General features: G+C 41.1%; 1 protein-coding gene across 1 annotated transcript in view; it reads left to right on the forward strand.

Moving 5' to 3' along the window:
• Positions 1 to 5,594: 5,594 nt before the first annotated feature.
• ADAMTS2 (ADAM metallopeptidase with thrombospondin type 1 motif 2) overlaps positions 5,595 to 21,772 on the forward strand; it is a 118,220-nt gene continuing 102,042 nt past the window's right edge. Inside the window, exons 1-2 of the mRNA XM_089517643.1 lie at positions 5,595 to 5,625; positions 7,086 to 7,285. Coding sequence (XP_089373769.1) covers positions 5,595 to 5,625; positions 7,086 to 7,285 — 231 coding nt within the window. The remainder of the gene's footprint in view (positions 5,626 to 7,085; positions 7,286 to 21,772) is intronic.

Here is a 21,772-nt window from a genome sequence, read left to right on the forward strand (position 1 = left end):
CCCCAGTCATGCGATTCTGAAGACGTGTTATCGGCTGCTATGAACGCAGTATGTTCCTTCCCTCCCCCACCACCACTGACACAATTGCTGCAAGAACAGGGCTCATGCAGTAAAGCCCAAAGATCAATTTTGTTATGTTAGAGTACAACAGATAATTTAGAACAAACTATTACTTCATTCATCTTAGGAATCCAAATTTAAAAAATTACATAGAACATGAGTAAGTCCTTGAAGGCATCCAAAAATAGTTCTTTGATTTTGACTAGTATGTAAGGCAATTAAACTTCATGATTAGGTAATTTTTTTTTGTTTCTTTAAAAAAAACCAAATCCTTTTTTTCTTGCGGTTAGACATTAGTGAGTTCCAAAGAAGAATAATTTATTAATAGTCTTCACTGTGTACTTAACATCATTTTTATTACTTTCACTTTTCGCTAAAAGTAAAATTAATTATACTAATCAAATGTATAAATGTTTGTGATGGCAACGGTATCAAATTATTTTCCTTTGCTAAAGAGAAAATTCAAAATCATGTATGGAAGTGGAAGCCTCACCTATTATATTTTATCACTTGTATGTCTATGGCTCGGTCCAGATGGACGGGATAGGATGCCCTTGTCATGTGCAAGGGGCGGCGCTTCTAGACGCCCCTCATCCCTCGCACGTGATGAGGGCGTCAAAATGGTGGTGCCCTGTACAGATGGGCACCGCCATTGTTACATGCCGGACGCATAGCGTCTGCACATTGCGGCGCCATTATGACTGTCCCGTGCCTATATTACACATTTGCATCAATAATATATTGTTGTAGCATATGTATTTTTTCGTTTTAATAGCCTGTGTCTCCCTCTTTCTTTTCTTATTCTTGCTTTGAATGAGATAATAACCTTTATGTTTGGACGTCCTTTTATTAAGATCACTTGAATATTAATATGAAAAGATAAGCAAAGGATAACAAAAATATGATCCAATTTATTTACCTTCATATTGATATTGTAGTCATGTGAATAATATTATATGATCTCTGTAATGCTGTTTGCATTTGCTTAGTGTATTAAGCAAATCAACCCCCCTTCACTTCCTATATTCCTCACATTTCTCTGTTAGGTGACTTTAGAATTTAACAAAGGCGGAACTCCATGTTAAGGTCACCTTACTTTCTTTAATTACTTTTCTGTGATGGCAGCACCATGGGCCTTTTCATCCCACCGCTGCCACCAATTTGTGACACTCTTTCTTATTGTTTTCCTCACTTAAGTCACTTTGCATTTCTTATGTTTTCCAATCTATTTGTGAAACTGCTTCACTCTTGTATAAATGTACTTTAACTATATTTTGATTGTTAGTAGCATGGATATTCAATCAAACTGCAGACAAGCTTTTACTAAAACAATAACAGAACTTTATTTAGAAAATGTTTCAAACAATAGATACTTGGTTATAGGTGAATACAGCATTTTTTACTTCATGTATTTGTGTTACTTGTTTCACTTGAGAATTTTACTTTCTTAGTTTCAACCTTTAAACTTATTGCTCAGCATTTTAAACTAGCTCTAGCCTCCTGGGCTGGACCTGGGACACAGGATGGAGGCAGGGATTATTACACACTAAATTGCCACCAAACTGCCAGCTGCCATCAGCCTGGATCCAAGATGGCTCCCAGCAATGCTCCGCCAGCACTTTTTAGAAGTTGGAAAGCTTTCCGACTTCTAAAAAGTGCTGGCGGAGTGTGGCTGGGACCTGGGCTAATGGCAGCTTGTGGTTTGGCAGTGATTTACTGTTCAATAATCCCTGCCTCCATCCCATGTCCCGGCTCCAGCCCGTAAGGCTGGAGCCAGTTTAAAATGCTGAGCGATAAAACCCCATTATTACAATGACAGTTTACTGTATCCCACTCTCCTCAGAGAATGAGAGCTATTGTTACCAAGGACCCTCACCCAGTCCTTCCTCTGGTTTACTTTCCTTGAACCTAAATAATAAATCTGCCACTATGGCTATCTATATCCCTCAGGATATCTCTTCACTATTACTCCCTCACTTAGAGTTCTTCACAAGAATTAATTCCTCACTCCTGGACTTTGGCCCGGTACATACGGGCCTCATGGCACGTCTTAATGATGTGCTAGGGTTGCCTTGGGGCATTGCTTACAGACACCCTGCAACCCTAGCACATATTCCGTACATCTAAATGGCGGGGCCCTGTACAGATGGGTGCCGCCATTTTGATGTGACAGACGCCTAGGGTCTGCACATCGTGGCACGATACTGATGTCGCGAGTGTGCCATTGGTGCACTACGATGTCAGTATCGTGCCGTAAAAAGAACCCACTTTTTGAGAGTTCTTTTTGATCTGAGAGGAAGCTGCATGGTTTGTCCGCTACAGCTTCCTTGTAGAGCAAAACACGGTGCCGGCAGACCACGCTTTCTGGGCAGTCTGTACTGGGCTTTAATACTCAGTTTCTATCTAGAAACCTCACACTAGCTATCCCTCTCTGGAACACTCACAGTAAATGTCCCTCTCAGCACTCAACTTAACTGTATCTGACACTCACCAACCGACTATTTTTTATCCCCAGCCTTCGATTTGATTTGCTGTTGCCAGCTCACTTTTTATTGGCTGCTGCTAAAGCTGGTGAAACTCTGCCTTCTCTCTACACTCCATTCCCTCTTCCCTTTTGGAAGACTCACCAATCCCTTGTGGATGCTCTCCTTGCATGGTCATGTGGTAGCTGTGGGAGGCTGGGGGGAAGCAGTCAAGAAGTGTCAGGCTATGTCCCTATACCCAGAATATATATAACAGCAAAAGCATCCTCCAGAACCTTCTATGGTTTCTCTAGGTGTCCTGGAAGGTGACATAGTCCTTGTTCATCCATTTGCAAGCACACAGCCTTCTCAGCTACCCCTGATCCCTTAGCCCAGTGGTTCTCAACCTTCCTAATGTTGTGACCCTTTAATACAGTTCCTCATGTTGTGGGTGACCCCAACCATAAAATTATTTTTGTTGCTACTTCATAACTATGTGTTTTCCGATGGTCTTAGGCAACCCCTGTGAAAGGGTTGTTCAGCCCCCAAAGGGGTCATGGCCCACAGGTTGAGAATCGCTGTCCTAGCCCGTGTCAGGAGGGGGAGGGTGCAGAAAAAAGATGACTCTTAAGAGATGTGGTGACCATTACCCAAGGGAGGTAGTGAATTCCTCCCTCTACAGTGACTGTAAAAATGCAAGTGCATGTGACTAACAGGATGTCAGTCCATATTGGTGTATGTGTGTGTGTGTGTATCAAAGCAAGTCATTAAATCAATTACTCTTTATTGCTTTTGACCAATGGCCATTGCAAAAATCAAAGTAAAAACACAATACACATAAAATTTCCATAAAAACAATATACAACAAATTGTATCAAATAGCAAAAGTTTAACATTAACAATTGTGGATAACCTAGATAACATGAATATGTTAAAATTCACAGTTGGACCCTTTTAGATCAAATTATCCCAATTACAGGAAACAGCAATCCCTGCTATGTATTTCTTCCTAGTCTTTTTAGCAGCAAGGGCAAACAACACTACGCGCCAGGTCACATATTTATGTGTCCGTAAGGAGGTAAAGTACTTTTTCTTGAAAGTTCGAAAAGATTTTATTATTGATTAAAGGTAAAATAAAACACTCCCTAGGATCTTTATACAAAGGGCAACAGGTTAAATAATGTACCAAATCCTCTGAGTAGGGGCAGCTGGCAATACATCTCCTTTCATTTTTCAGGACTTTTTAAACCTCCCATCTCTTTCAGCTGAATCAAACATGTTAAGCCTCAGTTCTGTGAAAGCTCAGTGCAACTGGGCAAAAGTGAGATTGTCAAAATAATCTGAGTGATCACAGAATTGTCTGAGGCTATAATATAAAGGGGCACATGGAGATTCATGGTCAGTATGTAAATCTTCAAGGGTAGTAACTTCTAATATTGTATTATTTATTTTAACCTTCCTTGTAGGATAATCTAATCCTGCCCGTTTGTTCATTGAAAGCCCATACTTAGTAATTAATTGGGCTGCCCCATGAACCCAATTATTAACAGGTAATCCATTATTAAGTTCCAAAAGACATTTTTTGGTAATCTAGAGCAGGGATAGGCAACCGTTTTGAGCCGGGGCCGGGTTGCTGTCCCTCAGACAACTGGGGGGGCCGAAGCCAAAAACTAAATAATTAAATAATTTTTTAAAAATTTAAATAAATAAATAAACCGGGACAAATGTAGGACAAATTTTTCAAATGGTGGACACTTTTTTTAAAAAAAGTGGAGGACACGCAAAAAAATTTGCTGATTTAAAAAAATGTTAATATAAATGCATGTTTCTGAGGCGTCTATAGACAATTGCCCCCCTTGCCCCTGCGCGCGAGAGGCCAAAGGCCCCGGCAGCAATCGGCGGCAGGACCGGGCTGGGGCCGGTCCCAAGGCCTCGCCGGGCCGCATCCGGCCCGCGGGCCGCAGGTTGCCTACCCCTGATCTAGAGATTGGCATCTCTTGGATCTTAAACCAATAACTCAAGATCCTTTTATCTATTTGGCTTTCTAAAGTTGGAACAGAGGTTTCGAGACAAATCATAGCAGTTAGAGTGTCCCTAGGAAGTCCTAGTAATGCCCTTTAAAATAATTATGAGGCACTTTCAGACCTGGGACCTTAGGTATGCCCCAGATCTCTGCCTCATAAAGGATTTGTGCTAGAGTTTTAGCTTTAAAGACCATTAGAGCAGGGTTTACTAAATTGCCTCCCTTATTAACAGCAAAGCTCAAGGTTGCTTTAGCCAAACTATGAGCTTAGATTTTAATGTTTGTCATATCTTGATTCCAGGAGGCTGATTCAGAAAAGAAAATTCCCAGATATTTAAAGGATGTAATGGTTTTATTTATATGTTCATCTAAATGCCAAGAGTGTGTATTGGGGCAGCTACCTAACACCACCACCTGATTTTTATTATAGTTTACTGTCAAGAGATTTTTTTTTTTTACAGTATGATGAAAATCTGGCAAGCAAACATCTTAATCCTACCTGGGTTCTGAATAAGAGTTATAAAATCTGTAATTGTCTATACTACAATGGCATTACATGTCTTCTGTCTGCCTGTTTGTCAGGCACATGTATATGATATGAATAAACAAAATAACTTATACTCATTTGTGGGCACACTCATAACCATACATATGTATTTGTTGTTGTTGTTGCTGCTGCTGTTGCTGTGTGCTTCAAGTCAATTCTGACTTATGATGACCCTGAGGCAAATCTGTCATGGGATTTTCATGGCACGAGAGAATGTGACTTGCCTAATGTCACCCAGTGGGTTTTCACGATTGAGCAGGGATTTGAACCCTAGTCTCCAGAGTCGTAGTCCAACACTCAAACCACTTTGCCACACTGGCTCTCACACACATACCTATGCATTCAAGAGTTCCACCACCTTCTCCACACCTCCATGTGCATGCATTTCTCTCTCCAGTGCCATCCCCTTGACCATCCTGTGTCCAGTGGAAGACAGGGGGTCTCCAGGAAGCATCTGACTGTATAATGGTTGGTTGAAGAAATGCAGCCAGACACTGCCTAGATGACCCAGCCACAAGGGGTGCAGGAAAAAGGTCAGTTCTGCAAGAACTGTCAAAGGCATAATACTTGCATATGTCATCAACAGAATTCTGGTTATTATTTTAAAGTCTGACCTTGCATTTTAAAGAGCTGATTTGAGAAGTTGGGCTAAAAGACCATTTTCAAGTTAGCCATTATTCACAAGTTATTAAGGTTTCAAGGTATGACATTGTGCAGTGAATCTCAGCAGCAGCTCGCCTGTCTTGACCTCTTCTTCTTTGGGACAGCAGATTTTTTATTTAGAATTCTTGAATATCCTTTAGAGTTTTAAAAAAGTCTTTAGTCTTGTTTTATGTTGTTGTTGTTGTTGTTATCCACCCTCGAGTCAATCTCGACCCATGGTGACCCTGTAGATGAGACATCTCCAAGACTCCCTATGCTCCACTGATCTGCTGAGGTCCTGCAAATTCATACCCATGATCTTCTTAATAGAGTCCATCCATCTAGCATGTGGCCTTCCTCTCTTTCTGCTTCCTTCCACCTTTCCTAGCATTATTGTTTTTTCCAGTGGGTTGTGCCTTCTCATCCTGTGGCCAAAGTATGACAGCCAATAATCTTGGCTTCCAGAGAGATTTATGGTTTGATCTGCTCTAGGACCCATTTGTTCAGCTTCTTGGCTGTCCATGGTAACTTCAGCATTCTTATCTAGCACCACATCTCAAATGAATTAATGGTCTTGCTACTACTAACAGTTTCAGAACTGAGTCTATGTTATGCTCTTATGAATTATATCTTATATGATATGTGTGTGCGCACGTGTGTGCATTGGTTTAAGGGATTTTTTTTGGTGAAAGCTTTGCAAGCCAACACTATGTGGAGCTCTTGGCTATGGTACCTTGGTTATGGAATGTCCTCCCACTCCTGACCTGGCTAGCATTGGCATTCATCCCATTTTCTTTTCAAGTTACCTGAACCTTTGTATCTCATTGATTGTAGCCCCACTTTTTTAAAAACCATTTGATCTTTTACTATTTATTTACTGTATAATTTTATGTTGAATTCTTTTATTGGTCATATCCTGTCCTGAGATCTATTGTTATAGGGAAGGTTAGAAATACAGTACAACCCCGCTATCTGTGGGACCAGTATCTGTGTTTTCACTTATCCATGTCTAAAAAAATATGATCTCTCTAAGCATCTGGATGTCTTCCAGCATGACTCTATGCTTACCTTCACCTGAAATATAGGGTTCACTATTATCCACAATTTTTACTATCCGCGGTAAGTCTGGGAACATATCCCTCATGGATGTAGAGGTAGTACTGTATTAAGAAATGAATATCTGTCAGACCCAAAGAAGAAATAAAAGATATGTATTTTCCTTGTAGATAATTCTCACAGATGCCAATTAACAGAAGTACCTCAAGTTTCTTTAGCCACTGGGGTGTTATGATATACCTATAGGAAGTGAAATGTGACAGATAAGTACTTCTGTGCTTTCAATTTCTTACAGAGACTGATCTAAGCAATCTAGACAGCATGGTGAATGTACTGAAAGATGAAATCGATACCTCACGAAGGAGAAGGAGATATCCAAGACATGCAGCTGATGATGATTACAACATTGAAGTGCTTTTAGGCGTTGACGACTCAGTTGTACAATTCCATGGGAAAGAACACGTTCAGAAATATCTTCTGACACTCATGAATATTGTGAGTAATTTATCAGTGTTTAGGAGCAGATAATACTTTGGTTTCTTGAGCTCTGCAAATCTTTCAGTTCTTACAAATTACAGTACCGCTGTCTCAAAATAGGAATTTTATAAACAGAGGGTCAATTTATTATGACTAAGGCTACATCTACACTACAACAGTGGTGTCACTAGGTTGGCATCACCCGGTGCAGTAACTCATGGTATCATCCCGCCACATTTACCTTCTTCCATGCCACATCATAAAGAATCCTTAGTAATTTTTTGTACTAGTTACTCATAAATTGTAATTCTCATATATCGCTGTGTGTAATCACAATAGTTGTGACATAAAAATAAACTTATACCTTTAAATTACACTATCATTCACACAGCTTCACAGGTATATAGTTTAATGTGGTTAAAGTGAACATTTAATAAGATGCAATGGTTTTAAAGAAAATTTAAAAAGAATTTCTAACTGAAAATTTTTAAAAATGTTAAAAACCAAAGGCCTCTCCTATCTCCTCCCACTGAGCCTCACTACACCTACAACACATCCAGCATTTTAAAGGGACACAGATGAATGCCACCACCATTTTCTGCCAAAAGACAGCTATTTGGGAAACAGTGTTGTCATTGCCCTTTAGGGTATCACCTGGTGCAGCCCACACTCCCTGCACTCCCTGCCATCCACTACTGATGCCCCTGCACTGCAGAAATGATGCAGTTTGATGCTGCTTTAACTGCCATAGCTCCATCCTATGGAATCCTGGGATCTGTAGTTTGTTGTGGCACCAGAACTCTCTGACAGGGAAGGCTAAATATTTCATTAAAAGCACATATCCCAGAATTATTCCATAGCATTGAACCATGGTGACAAATAGCATTATTTTTGCAGTACAGATGCAGCCTATCTAGATTCAAACAAAGCTAATGACAAAACTTACTTTCAAGTATTTATTCTTGGCATCTAGATTAAATGTTTATTGTAGTAACTAGAAAAATAGGTACTGCAAGGAAAATTAACATGTAATCTGAATCACAGGGATTTCATATCTTGGTGAGACAGAGTAGAAAGATGGGATATTAAATACAGTAAATAACCACAGGCAGGGTCAAAGGCTTGCCATTGGATATACAATGGTATTTGCTGGGGTTTGGATCCAGGACCCCCTGTGGATGTCAAAATCCATGGATACTCAAGTCCCATTATATACAATGGTAGATTAAAATTCACTTATAGAAAATGGCAAAATCAATGTTTTCTTTTTGGGATTTTATTTTGTCTAATATTTTCAAGCTGTGGATGGTTGAATTCATGGTTAAAGAATCCATTGATACAGAGGGCCAACTATATTCACATTTATCTGGCTGCTTTTAAAATTCAACCGTAAAAAAAGAAGCACATCTGAAATGCTTCTGAGAAAAATGTATTGACATTTTATTCTCTACTATGAATATCAGAGGGAGGCGGCAAACAGTGATGGCAGTACCTCTCCTACATGCCAACATCTAATTGTACCCAAACATCAGAATGTAAACAAAGTAGAGATTAATTCAGAGAAGTGACAGTCATCTAGTTTTTCAGACAGCTGCTCTAACGTACACAACAGTCTTTGTTTGTTTTAATCAGATCTTTCTGACTTTCATGACTAACTTCTGTTGATTTTCAGTGGGTTTCCTCTAGATTAAGGACAAAGAATATTTAAAAGTGTTATCATCTTTAATGTGAATGGATTTTTAAAAAAGTTAACTGTCGTGGATTATTGTTTTATTTTTATTTATTTTTTTGTCCTTGAACGAGACATAATAAATGTTTCCCTTTATTTTTGAACAGTACTGTTATTTTACACAAAGCACAATGATTTAGGTACAAAAACATGTTTTTGCAACACTGACTGTTTTGCTTCCCTTCCTCCCAATGTACAAAATATATATTTTTTTAAATGAGCAAAACTCTTGTAATAGCACCAGTAATAAACATTTGGATTTCTTCTCATGCACAATAATAAAAAAATGTTCCTCTCCTAAGACATTACTAAGACTGCATCTGCACTGCAGATATAATGAAATCTGACGCCAATTTAAGTGCTGTGGCTCAATGCCTATGGAATTCTGGGAATTGTAGTTTGTTGTGGTGCCACAATTCCCAGAATTCCATAGCATTGAGCCATGATACTTAAAGCAGTATCGGACTCAATTATTTCTGCAGTGTGGAAGCAACCTTTGTCAGAATCCAAGTAACTCTGTTTAGCTAAATCTGATGACAGAACACTTTGACACTGAAATAAAACATTGTTCACTATCTGAATGCAAATTTTCTCCATCCCTGCCAGCATGTACCTCTAGCCTGGCTCATTCCATCAAAGCTCTAGTTGCAGTGGTCAGTTCCCTACTGTTCTGACCACAGAGTATATCACACGGAGCTTTTTGGAGATTTTCCGGCTCAGTTCCGAAGTGACTGCACTTCCAACAATGCACATTCACATCGTAACGTGAATGTGTTATCAGACGCCATTCCTTTCTATGGGAGCTCCTTGCGAGGTGCTTCCGCAGTGATTCCAAAGTGACCCCTCATTTTGGTAAAACCGGAAAAAAAGTGACTTCACAGAATTCGCTTCCAGGCTCACTTCAATTGCACTGCAAATTGGTCTGGTGTGGAAAACCACTCCGATGTCACCCCCCTTGGCCCCCTGCATCCTGCTCCGTCATCCCCCTCCTCCTCCTTCATGCCATCTCACCCCCTCTGCCACCCTGCAACCCATCCCATCAATCCCATCATCCCCTGCCTTCTCCTGCATCCCGATCTTGGCCCCAGTGACTCCCAGTGAGCTATCCCATCATCCCCTGCCTTCTCCTGCATCCTGATCCTGGCCCCAGGGGCCCCCAGTGAGCTATCCCATCATCCCCTGCCTTCTCCTGCATCCTGATCCTGGCCCCAGCAACCCCCAGTGAGCTATCCCATCACCCCCTGCGTTCTCCTGCATCCCGATCCTGGCCCCAGGGACCCCCCAGTGAGATATCCCATCATCCCCTGCTTTCTCCTGATCCTGGCCCCAGCGACCCCCAGCAAGCTATCCCATCATCTCCTGCCTTTTCCTGCATTCCGATCCTGGCCCCAGGGACCCCCAGTGAGCTATCCCATCATCCCCTGACTGCTTCTTCACCCCATGAAGGATGACAGCTAAGGAGGGGGCAGGGAAGGGGGACAGTGTCCAGAGCCCCACTGAGCATGTGCAAGGGTGCCAATTTGAATTGTTGAATCCTCCGGTGTGGTAATACAATGTGCACTCACTCCCCTTTGCTTGAATCCGCATCATGTGACTTGCTTGAAATAGAACTGACTTTGCTTCCCCCTCAATTCGGAAGGGCAACAGAAAGGCAACCAGGTGTGGTAAAACGTCACGTTTTAACCTTAATTCGCATTGCTAGACAGGAGTGACTCTGGATTTGGTGTGAAAAAACATCACGCTTTGCATTGCTAGAACAGGAGTGACTGCGGATCTGAGCTGCAAACCCCCCCACGTGTGATAAGGTCCTACAATAAACCAGTCTCTCAGTGTACATAAGAAACATTGATTCTTTTTTTATATCCTGGAATATGGGTCCTAGTGCATCCGAACTGATATCTTTCAGAATCATATAGAGGCAGTTTATCTAATTAAGTAACATCTTGGCACTTAATTATTTTGCTTTTGTATTTGACTACATTTTATCATTTAAGATGTTCCACTTAAGTGTGAAAGTTAAGCTTTACTAATAATGGAATTAACCTTTTCCCATAGTTCAGTATTCCTTTAAAATATATTAAAGGTGATTAACAAATAGGCAGAGGTACAGATAAATGAAATGAAATAAACCCCTAAGTAGATGAGGCATACAGATAAAACAGATAGTTTCCGACATAAAGTTAAAATAAATTGTATAACCCCAATAGTCCTGTGTACAGAAACATATGCCAGGTACATAGAAACATTCTGAAAAAATGTATCCCCCCCCCCCCCACTTTAATCTGTTTTAAGACATGAAATAAATTGTAAGGAGTCATAAGATTATAAGTAGAATGTATTTTTCATTTTTCATAAACTATCCATCATACACAATTGTTATGTGGATTACTGACAGACTAACTATCTGCTGATTTTTAGTATACAAATCTTTAAAATCATAAGCATAAATTCAATTGATAGTCTCAATTTGAGGAAATTTATTTAATCAACTGCTGGATGATAAGTCAACACCTATATATGTCCTATTGATTCAGTAGATTCTAGATGACAATTAGATTGAGGCCTGTAGTTTTGATTGTTTTAATGTTATTTGTAAGTCTATTTAGTAGGTCTGTTCTAGTTGGGGTTATTCATTAGATTTAGGCCAGTTTAAATAATAGAGAAAATTGTAAAAATTAACACCTAAAAACTCATCAAGATCCTTCCTGCAGGAAACATCTGGTAGAGGAAATTGTAACTATACCTCTAGATAGTTTAGAGAGCACAAAATATAGTTTTGCTTTATGTTATTTATTTTAAAAAGAAATTCCAATTATGCAAATATGGAAATACCATGTGGCCTTCCCATTGTGATTGGACTGTAAGTCCCAGCAGCCTCAGACAGCATAGCCAATGCTGAGAAATGTTTGGAATTGCAGTATTATTGTTATTATTATTATTATTATTATTATTATTTCTATCTCATCTGGGACTCAAAGTGGCTTACAATTTTTTTTAAACTCCATAAATTATGCAAGTTAAAACACAATTGAACAATGGGGGGGGGGGGAATTGAAACCAGGTTAAAACATATATCGTTAAAACACATATACACTAGCACAACAATTAGCAATATCTAGCATATTGTGTAAGATGGGCCTTATATAATCACTCATCAAATGCCTGTCACAATAGAAAAGTCCTTGCTTGTCTGTAATAAGAAAGTAAAGAGGGTGCCAGTCTACAGCATCTAAATGCCCACATTATTCCCATCCCTGATTTAACATTACTCCTTATTAACCTTTAATAAATTAGCTATTTGAAGAGCAAATGAACAGTGTATATGTTGAGATGGGTAGGAGAAAAAAGGAGGAAAGATACCACTCAGTGACAAAACTTAACAGATTTAAAGATTGCATACTTTAGGATAGCATTTCCCAACCTGGAAGTGTTTGGAGACATTAATTTTTGGATTACAACTCCCTAAATCCCCCAGAATCATCATCATCATGGTCACTGTCATCATTATCCTACCTTTTCCCTACAATGCCCTTTATAACATTAAGGCAAACAATAAAACCATATAGAACTGTCCATGGTGGTTGGTGGATTCTGGTTGTACTAGTCAGAAAAAATAAACCTTTCCAAGTTTTTTCTTGATTTGTCAGTTCAAGTTAGCTATTCCAGATCACTTCCTGATCTGTTTGCTCCAGGCTTCCTCTGCAGAAGGACTAGGCAGTGGTGGGAATTGCAAATGATGATTTTACTCCTTTTGAGGGTTTACATCGAGAGTTGTTTGCATGATTAATTCCCATAGTCTTCAAATGCGATATTCTTTCATTTTTCAAACATTCATCCCAGGAAGAAGGCATACAGTCGGGCTTGACCTTTCTCATGGAACTGAGTGAACTTCCTTCACCAGCCCATCAAAACAATGTCACAGCCCAAGCTGACTGCATGGCTCACTTCTCATTCAATACATCTGTTTTGTATTGGATGACTAACCAATATCCCTACTGGACAGCATAGATGCAAGTATGAAAGAAAGAATGAGAGAGATGTGGGGTGCATGTGTGAGTGTGAGAACTTGTGGGTGGTGTGGCTTCAGTGGATATTCTGTTTTTTATCCATTAATTTAGAAATGAGGTCACAGTCCCTAAAGTAATTGTGATCCAAGATATCCCAAAAGATTACCCCCCCACACACACACACACAAATTGCAAAGGAGCAGCTTCAAAATGACTTATTGGCAAGGATTGCAGCAAAATGTATCTGGACTCTTTCTCCATTGCCACATTTTAGGCTTCCATTAACACGTCTTTCTTAAGTGCTCTCTTCAGGAGATGATGTGTCATCTTGATATGCAAGGGGATGTTTGGGGTTCTGTCCCGAATATTTGACTTTATTATAATGAGAGCTTTTAGAAGCCTCATCATTATGACAAGTTGGGGTAGATGGTCACTTCAACATCCACTTGAAGTGCAGTGTTTTAGTTTCATGCACAGCAAAAAATAATACAGTAATTATTTTGGAGCCAATACAGGGTGGAACTATCTCTGTTCTTTGCCACTCAGACCCAAACTCTCTCCTTTCTGTATCATTGTTCTTTGAGCTTTTTCTTTTGAGGATATTGGAAGAATGAAGTGAACTGGTTTCCACAAAGGCTCACACGTTCTCTCCCCACTCTTCACATCACAGGACAGGGAGCAGCTACAGGGAGGAAGGGAAATGAAACATCCCCCCTCCCCCCCCCCAGATGAATTGCTGCTCTCCCAATCAAATTTTCCTTCCACCCTCATATATTTCTAGCATTGCAATAACTGAAAATTTCAGTTGAACATTAAGGAAAAATGGTTTAGGCATCCAAAGAAAAGATCAAGCAAAGATATCAAGATGATGCAAACACAGAAAATATCAGCGTTCCACTTGTAAACGTTTTTCCATGTCTTTCTCTCTGCAGTGCTAGAAATTTAGGATCTCAAGGAAAATTTCATTAAAATGCAGGATTTATATTTGGAATGGTAGTGCCCCCATTTTGCCTTTCCTGTGGCCTCACCACTGTCCCATGGATCCCAGCCACCTCTGGCCAAAATAGTGAGCTCCTGGGACTAGGGCTGGTGAGGGGGTAGAGACATAAACTCTAGGCTGATGCAATACTTTGGAGGTGCCTGTGGTTGCATTCACACTGCAGGAATAATCAGCTTTAACACTGCTTTAACTGCCATGGCTCAAGGCTATGGGATTCTGGGAATTGTGGTTTGTTGTGGCCCCAGAGAAGTGGCCATTGAAGTTTGACCTCTAAGACTTTTGATAACTAATACCTTTCTCGTGAAATAATTTGCTAGCAATTTCCCTGTTCAGATTTTGCCTTTGATACGTCAATGCAAGGAGCTAAAAATGAAAATTATACAGTATTTTGGATGATTTAATACAGCTGGTTTTCAGTAATGGATGGAGGATAGAGAGGGAGATGACAGGGAGTGAGAGGAAAAAAGAGAAGATGAGCCCAGATGGTACAAAGGGCAGGAATGTCACTTTTTCTAACTGGCAGTTTCAAGAAAGCTCATAAATTAAACCTAAGCTTAGCTGTGGAAAAGAAGATTATGAGTGATACAGTTCAATGTTTGTTTGTTTATTTGTAGTAGAGTCATAGTTGTAAAATTGGTTTGAATTCCAATGACACAGAATAAGGGAATCTCAACCTTTCCCTGGGGGAGAATTTAGAAAGCAGACAGATCAGGCAACTGAGCAGATTTAAGGCCCATCTGCACTACAGAAATAATGCAGTTTGACACCACTTTAACTCCCATGGCTCCATCCTACTAAAAAAAAAAGAAAAAGAAAAGAAAATGGACATATATGTGATATAACATGTTTGAAAGCTCCTTACTACAGGCATAGACATAGTCATCAATAACTGTATGCAGTCCTCCCATACTCTATCTGAGTTATCCAACTGTAGCTAAATGCTTTGCTGTGTCCATGTTCATCTGACTTTACCCTGTTCCGCAATACTCTGGCTTCTTCTGCATCATTTTGGCTTTTTGGTACACACCAATTATTTGATTTGTTTGGTTTCAATTCTGTCTTCCCTCCAATGATCTCAAGGTCGCACATCTGGGTTCTTCATGATTTTGCCTTCATGACAAAGCTATGAGTGAGAGTAGTCTGGGAGAGTGAAGTCGAAGGCTTTCATGGCCAGCATCCATAGTTTTTTGTGGGTTTTTTGTGGGCTATGTGGCCATGTTCTAGAAGAGTTTATTCCTGATGTTTCACCAGCATTGGTGACTGGAATCTTCAGAGAATGCTGGCATGGAAATGAATAATAGATAGATAGATAGATAGATAGATAGATAGATAGATAGATAGATAGATAGATAGACAGATGCACACACACACACACACTGTGTAACTCTACTTTGGGAGGAGTGATCTACATGTTAATCTGTGTATTGTTCTGTTGTTGAATGGCAAGGCTTCAGAGTGGGAGGGTATGCAAGGAGGATTTTTGTCTGCTTAATTCGTGGCCCATTGTCTGCTGGGAAAAACCCTGATCCTGGGTGGTTTTCATTTGCAATTTGCTTGGTCTTAATTTTGGTGTTTTTCAGGACTGGTAGCCAAACTTTGTTTACTTGAAGGATTTCTTCTTTCCTGTTGAAGCTGTCCAGGTGTTTGTGGATTTCAATGGCTTCCCTATGCATTCTGACCTGATAGTTGTTGGTATGGTCCAGAATTTCAGTGTTTTCATACCGCATTTTATGCCCAGGATGGTTTATAACATGTTTTGCTACTGCTGATTGTTCTGGCTGACTCAGTCTGCAGTGTCTTTCATGTTCCTTGATTTGTGTTTGGACACTGTGTTTGGTGGTCCCTATGCAGACTTGTCCGCAGCTGCATGGTATGCGGTAAACACCTGCGGCTGCAAGAGGTTTCCTTGCCAGCCAATTTCCCGCATTCATGGATGAATGGAGATGTGAAGCTGAGTTCCACAGTCCTAATCCAACACTAATCACTACATCACAATTCTGCTCCAATACTCTATCCATAGTGGTAGAATTCAAAGATATAGCCATGTTAGTCTGTATAATCAGCACATAGAGAGATCTTGTAGCACCTTTGAGACTAACTGAAAGAAAGTGGCAGCATGAGCTTTTGTAGACTTCAAGTTTACTTCCTCAGATGCATTTGGTGGAATAGTTTCCACTACACCAAATGCATCTGAGGAAGTAGACTGAAGTCTATGAAAACTCATGTTGCCAGTTTCTTTCAGTTAGTCTCAAAGGTGCTACAAGATCTCTCTATCCATAGTGATGGTGGTTGTTGTTAGCTGCCTTTTAGGTGAACTCAGCTCATGGTGACCCTGTGAATAAGACCTCTCCAAGCGTCCCTAGCTTCTATCTTTCTGCTCAGGCCTTATAGGCTCAGGCCCATTGTCTACCTGACTGAGGACCTTATCGCACACAGAAACATAAACGTTCTAGGCACGGGAGGAGGACTCTCGTGTGCGCGCGCGGCCGCCCAAAAACGGATTTTATTGCACACGCAGACATCCTCCAAGGAGCCCCGTTCCGTCCCCCGTCGCGCACCCGTTCGCGTCCAGTCCTGACGGGCGCCATTTTTTGCCGACGGAAGGTAATCCGTCAGGCAAAAATCACGCCCATCAGGACTGGACGCGAACGGGTGCGCGCCGGGGGACGGAACGGGGCTTCTTGGAGGACTGAATTGTGTGCGATAAAATCCGTTTTTGGGCGGCCGTGCGCGCACACGAGAGTCCTCCTCCCGTCCCTAGAACGTTTATGTTTCTGTGTGCGATAAGGTCCCCAGTCTATCCATCTGGCATGTGGTCTTCCTCTGCCCTCTATCTTCCCCATCATCATTGCTTTTTCTAACAAGTTGTGCCTTCTCATGATGTGACACAAGTATGACAGTCTCAGTCTAGTCATCTTGGCTTTCAGAGAGAGTTCAGGCTTGATTTATTCTAGGAAAAAAACCCTTTCTTTTCTTTTCTTTTCTTTCTTTCTTTTTAATCTTTTTGACTGTCCACAGTATCTTCAGTACTTTTCTTCAGCACCATATCCGAAATAAATTAATTTTCTTCCTATCTGCTTTCTTCACTGTCCAGGTCTCACATCCATATGTTGTAATGGGAAATATAATGGACTGGATGATTCTGACTTTCGTGTTTAGCTGTATATCTGTACTCTCTTGGATTTTGTCTGGTTCTTTCATTGGGCCTGTTCCCACTATGAAATAGAATGAATTACTGATCGGTGTAAATGACCCTCATTCCCATTTGAAACCAGTTCCTATCACAATGTGATCAAATCCTGGCGTGATGAAGTGATGCAAAGGCAAAAAAACCCCACGGTTATTCCAGAGATTAGTTTCTGTGCGGTTTCTATGCAGTTCTTTTCAGAAGAATCAATTCTGAAGCGAGTTCAATAAATGGGAATGACAGCTCATTCTGGAGGAGAGGGATGAATAGCAGAGGGGTGTTTACTATCTATCTGGGTGGGACCCCTGGGGGTTTCCCTCCCCCCTGCCATGCTTGGATTGGGTGATTCAGGCATGGCAGGGGTCCGGGAGGGACCTGCTTACATCTCTGATGATGCACAGATGATTAACATGACCTTCCCTTCCTTCCAAAGAATCTCAGTTATGCTGTGCTGTAAATAGATAACATAACTGTGGTATTAATGTAAGGCCTTTGAAAATTGTGTTTATGCATTTAGTGCATGCTTTTAAAACTCCTTTGTATTTAGCTTGTAGGCAAAAGTTGAGAAGGCCAAACAGCTTGAGGGAGGAACTTGACAAAATATAACTTGGTCATGAAGCCAGAAGAAAGTCTGTGATCTTTCTAAAGCCAATGTTACTGTCAAAGAGGAGACAAAGAATCCTATAATGCTAAACTAGCTTTGCCAATAGCACATCTGTTTTGTAGATTTTGTTTTGTTTTTTTAAAAAAAGGTTCAGAGGCAGATGAATCTTGGAGCATTCATTGTATAGTCATACAAAGTGAAAGAATCCAGTGTACTAGATTTTTGTTACTAGATTTGGTTATACAATGCCAATTGTTTCTGTTGTATGGTCCACATCCAAGTCCTTTCTGTCTTTTACCCTTTGAAGGACAGTCAGAGTAATCAGTTAATAGGAAATAGCTACCCTATACACAGAGCTTTGGAAATTTACCTTTTAATGACATCTTCCACAATTCCTTAGCCCATATGACCACTGGCCATGCAGACGGGGACATTCTGGGAGTGGTAGCACAAATAAGTAATTTTTTCCAAGTGCTGTTTGGACCAAATCAGACTATTGGTTCCCCTGTCTTGTGTTGCCTACTTTGATTGGTGCTTTAGCTCTCCATCACCTGGAGTCTGTTCACACTGCACAAATATAGTGCTACATTCCACTTCAACAGCCATGGCAAAATCCTATGGAATTCTAGAATTTGTAGTTTAGTGAGGCACTAGAGCTCCCTGGCTGAGAGTTCTAAGGACCTAAATTGCATATCTCAGGAGTCCATGGGATGTTCCCATAGCAGTTAAACTGGAATATAGTGCTATAAAATTGAGTAGCGTGAATAGGCTTATGCTACCTGATACGTAAGTGGAAGTGGAAGATTGAAGCTCAGACTTTCTGCAAGCAATGTTTGTGCTCTGTCATTGAACCTTGATACCTTCATATTTAGTATTGGCAGTAAATGTGTTTCAGGACAATGGGAAAACCCAATCAGAAACATTCATTTTGTTTCTCGGGGCTCTTCTATATGTTCCAGAATACTATGGGTTCCTCCCAAAGTATTCTGATCCCAAATCCCCCCCCCCCAACCTGTTGTGAGTTTTTGGCAAAAGATGGTGGTCTGCCTCCCCAAACAGTCCATGAAAGCCATGTTAGAATGAGGTACCCAGCCATGTTATCAATACTGGGCACTTTGTTCTGACCTCAGAGTGACTCGCAGTTGCAAAGCAACTCCATAGGGATGCTCACAGGGACTGCATGGGAAGGGAGCTAGCCATTGCCACCACTTTTTACTCTGTTTTTTTTTAAACCCAGGGCAAAAGGTAAGTCTTTTTAATGCAGGACAAGGAGCAGAAACCTCAAATCAAATCCAGGCATTGTGAAAATAGCCCAGATCAGATTTTTGGGTTTGGACCTGCGTAATGTAAATAGCACTCAGAGAGCTTGGGGATATTGGGAGTTTATAAGTAATTTGGATGAGTCCACAGTGTTGTTATAGGGATAAAATGGCACCTTTTTCTTATTTAGAATGCTGTTCAGTTACACTTCCTGTCATAGCCATGTATATCATAGACCAGGGGCCCATTCCCACTACACAGTCATAGCACTATGCTTCCACTTTAACTGCCATGACTGCATTCTGTGGAATCCTGGGAGTTGTAGTTTGATGAGCCAGTAGAGCACTCTGGCTGAGAATTCTAAGTGCACCTCCCTAAACTGTAAATCCCAGGATTTCATAGGATGTAATCATGACAGTTAAAGTAAAATAATAGCATTAAACTGTGTAGCAAGAATGGGTCCCTGTATGTTATCCAAAGACTTCATTCCCACTCTGTTAGGTGAGGATTACTCAAACTTTTATTTGAGGGTTGTGGAACATGTGAACCTCCTGATTTTGATGGGTTGCAACTCCTGTCAGATTATGGTGATGGTGGTGGTGGCAGTGGTGGCGGCGGTGGTGGTGATGATGATATTTATGTATTTTCTGCCTTTGTTCTTGTCTGGAACTTTAAGGTGGCTAACAAAACCTGAAACAGATATAGCCCCCCAAAATTCATTATATAAAACTTTTAAAATTAGAGCAATAAATATAAACAGCACATCACATGAAAGGCCCACGCCCCTTAGGCAGCCTGCCGTCAAAGCCTGCTGAATCAAAGAGGCTTTCACCTCCCTATGACAGGATGGCTAGGTGGGTACCAGAGCCCATAAAGCTAGGCATCATTTGCATACTGCTGGCACCCAAACCTCTAAACAACCTCTCCCAGTAGTTTCATGTATATGTTACATAGCACAACAGAATCCTAGGGGCCCCACAGCAAGAAACATCTCTCAGTATTATCTTCTGGGTTCCTTCCTCCAGGAAGAAACAGAGCCACTGTAAATCAGTGCCTCCAAATCCCATCCCACCAAAGTGGCTCAGATAGTATTAAAAGCTGCAGAGAAGTCTAGCAGAACCAACAGGAGCTCATGCCCTGTGTCCAGTTCCCAGTGTAAGTCATCCACCAAGGCAGCCAAAGCTACCTGGTGTCCCATAGCCAGACCTGGAATCAGATGCTCAACAGAACTAATGATGAGTGTCCCCCAGGGCGCCAGTCTGTCTCCCATGCTGTTTAACATTTACATGAAGCCGCTGGGCGAGATCATCCTGAGGCATGGGGCGAGGTGTTATCAGTACGCTGATGACATCCAAATTTATTTCTTTATGTCTCCAACTGCTGCAGTGACTAAGGATGGCATCTCTCCTCTAAATGCCTGTCTTGAGTCCATAATGGGCTGGATGAGGGAAAGCAAACTCAAAGTGAATCCAGAGAAAAAGGAGGTGTTTGCGATAGGTACCCCTGGTCCAGGGATGGAGATTTGTCAGCCAGTCACACTTCCCCGTCACACTTCCCCTAAAGGATGAAGTTTGCAGTTTGGGAGCACTCCTGGACTTGTCTCTTCAGCTGTCATTGCAGGTGGAGGTGGTGGCCAGGAGTGCATGGTACCAACTTCGGTTGATACGCCAACTGCGTCCCTACCTGACCAAGAGGGTCCTTGAAACAGTGGTACATGTACTGGTAACCTCTCGTCTAGACTTCTGCAATGCGTTCTACATGGGGCTACCTTTGTACCAAATTCGGAAGCTTCAATTGATCCAAAATGCTGCAGCCAGATTGGTCACAGGTACATCTAGATCTGACCATATTAATCCAATATTAAAATCATTACACTGGCTGCCGATCAGCTTCTGGGCCCAATACAAAGTGTTGGTTATCACCTTTAAAGCCCTACATGGCTTGGGCACGAGTTACTTGAGGGAACGCCTCTCCCTACACAATCCGCCACGCACTCTCAGAACATCCAGGAAGAATTTATTGGAATATGCAAAGACCAGACTAATTACAACTTCCCATAAAGCGTTCACAGCCGTGGCCCCCACACTCTGGAACAACTTACTGGAAGAGATCTGTCTCATCACCACCTTAGAAGCCTTTAAGAAGGCACCTAAGATGGATCTCTTCTGGTGGGCCTATCCATCTGATCTTTTATAGTGGATCTGCACCTTCAATGAGGTCTAACTTCATGATATGTTGCTCATTGTTGTTTGCAATAGGGATGCCCAGCTTTGACTAAGGTCTTTCACCCTGACTATGGATCTAATAGTACTAATTCTGATTAGTTTCATAAGTAATAAAGCAATGGCTGCTTTTAAAAACTACATGGAGAACTGTTCCCACCCAAAGTTGTAGCAAACTCCTCCCTTTGCCTGTCACACAAGCTGGAGTGTGTTAAATTCATGGGCACCAAAGTAGCCAGGGGTTATGTGTATGTTGAAGCAAATATTGCTAGTTGAAAGAGGAAGAGTGGCTTATTCTTTCCGATTCAACAGCTGCACAATATCATGCTCACATTTATTAGCTATTTGGAAAGTTTTAGTCCTTCTCTGCCCCCTCCTTCATTGGGAAACAGCTAACTGGCACAATAGCTGATTTTCTAAAAGGACTTACGTGCATGGGGTCTTGGCCACTTTTCATGTAGTGTAGTTAGGGACATACTATTCCAGGTACTTCAGG

Source organism: Sceloporus occidentalis, unplaced genomic scaffold (assembly GCF_023333645.1).
Source record: "Sceloporus occidentalis isolate IW3139 unplaced genomic scaffold, rSceOcc1.0.p SCAF_1, whole genome shotgun sequence".
In the NCBI taxonomy this organism is placed as follows: Eukaryota; Metazoa; Chordata; class Lepidosauria; order Squamata; family Phrynosomatidae; genus Sceloporus; species Sceloporus occidentalis.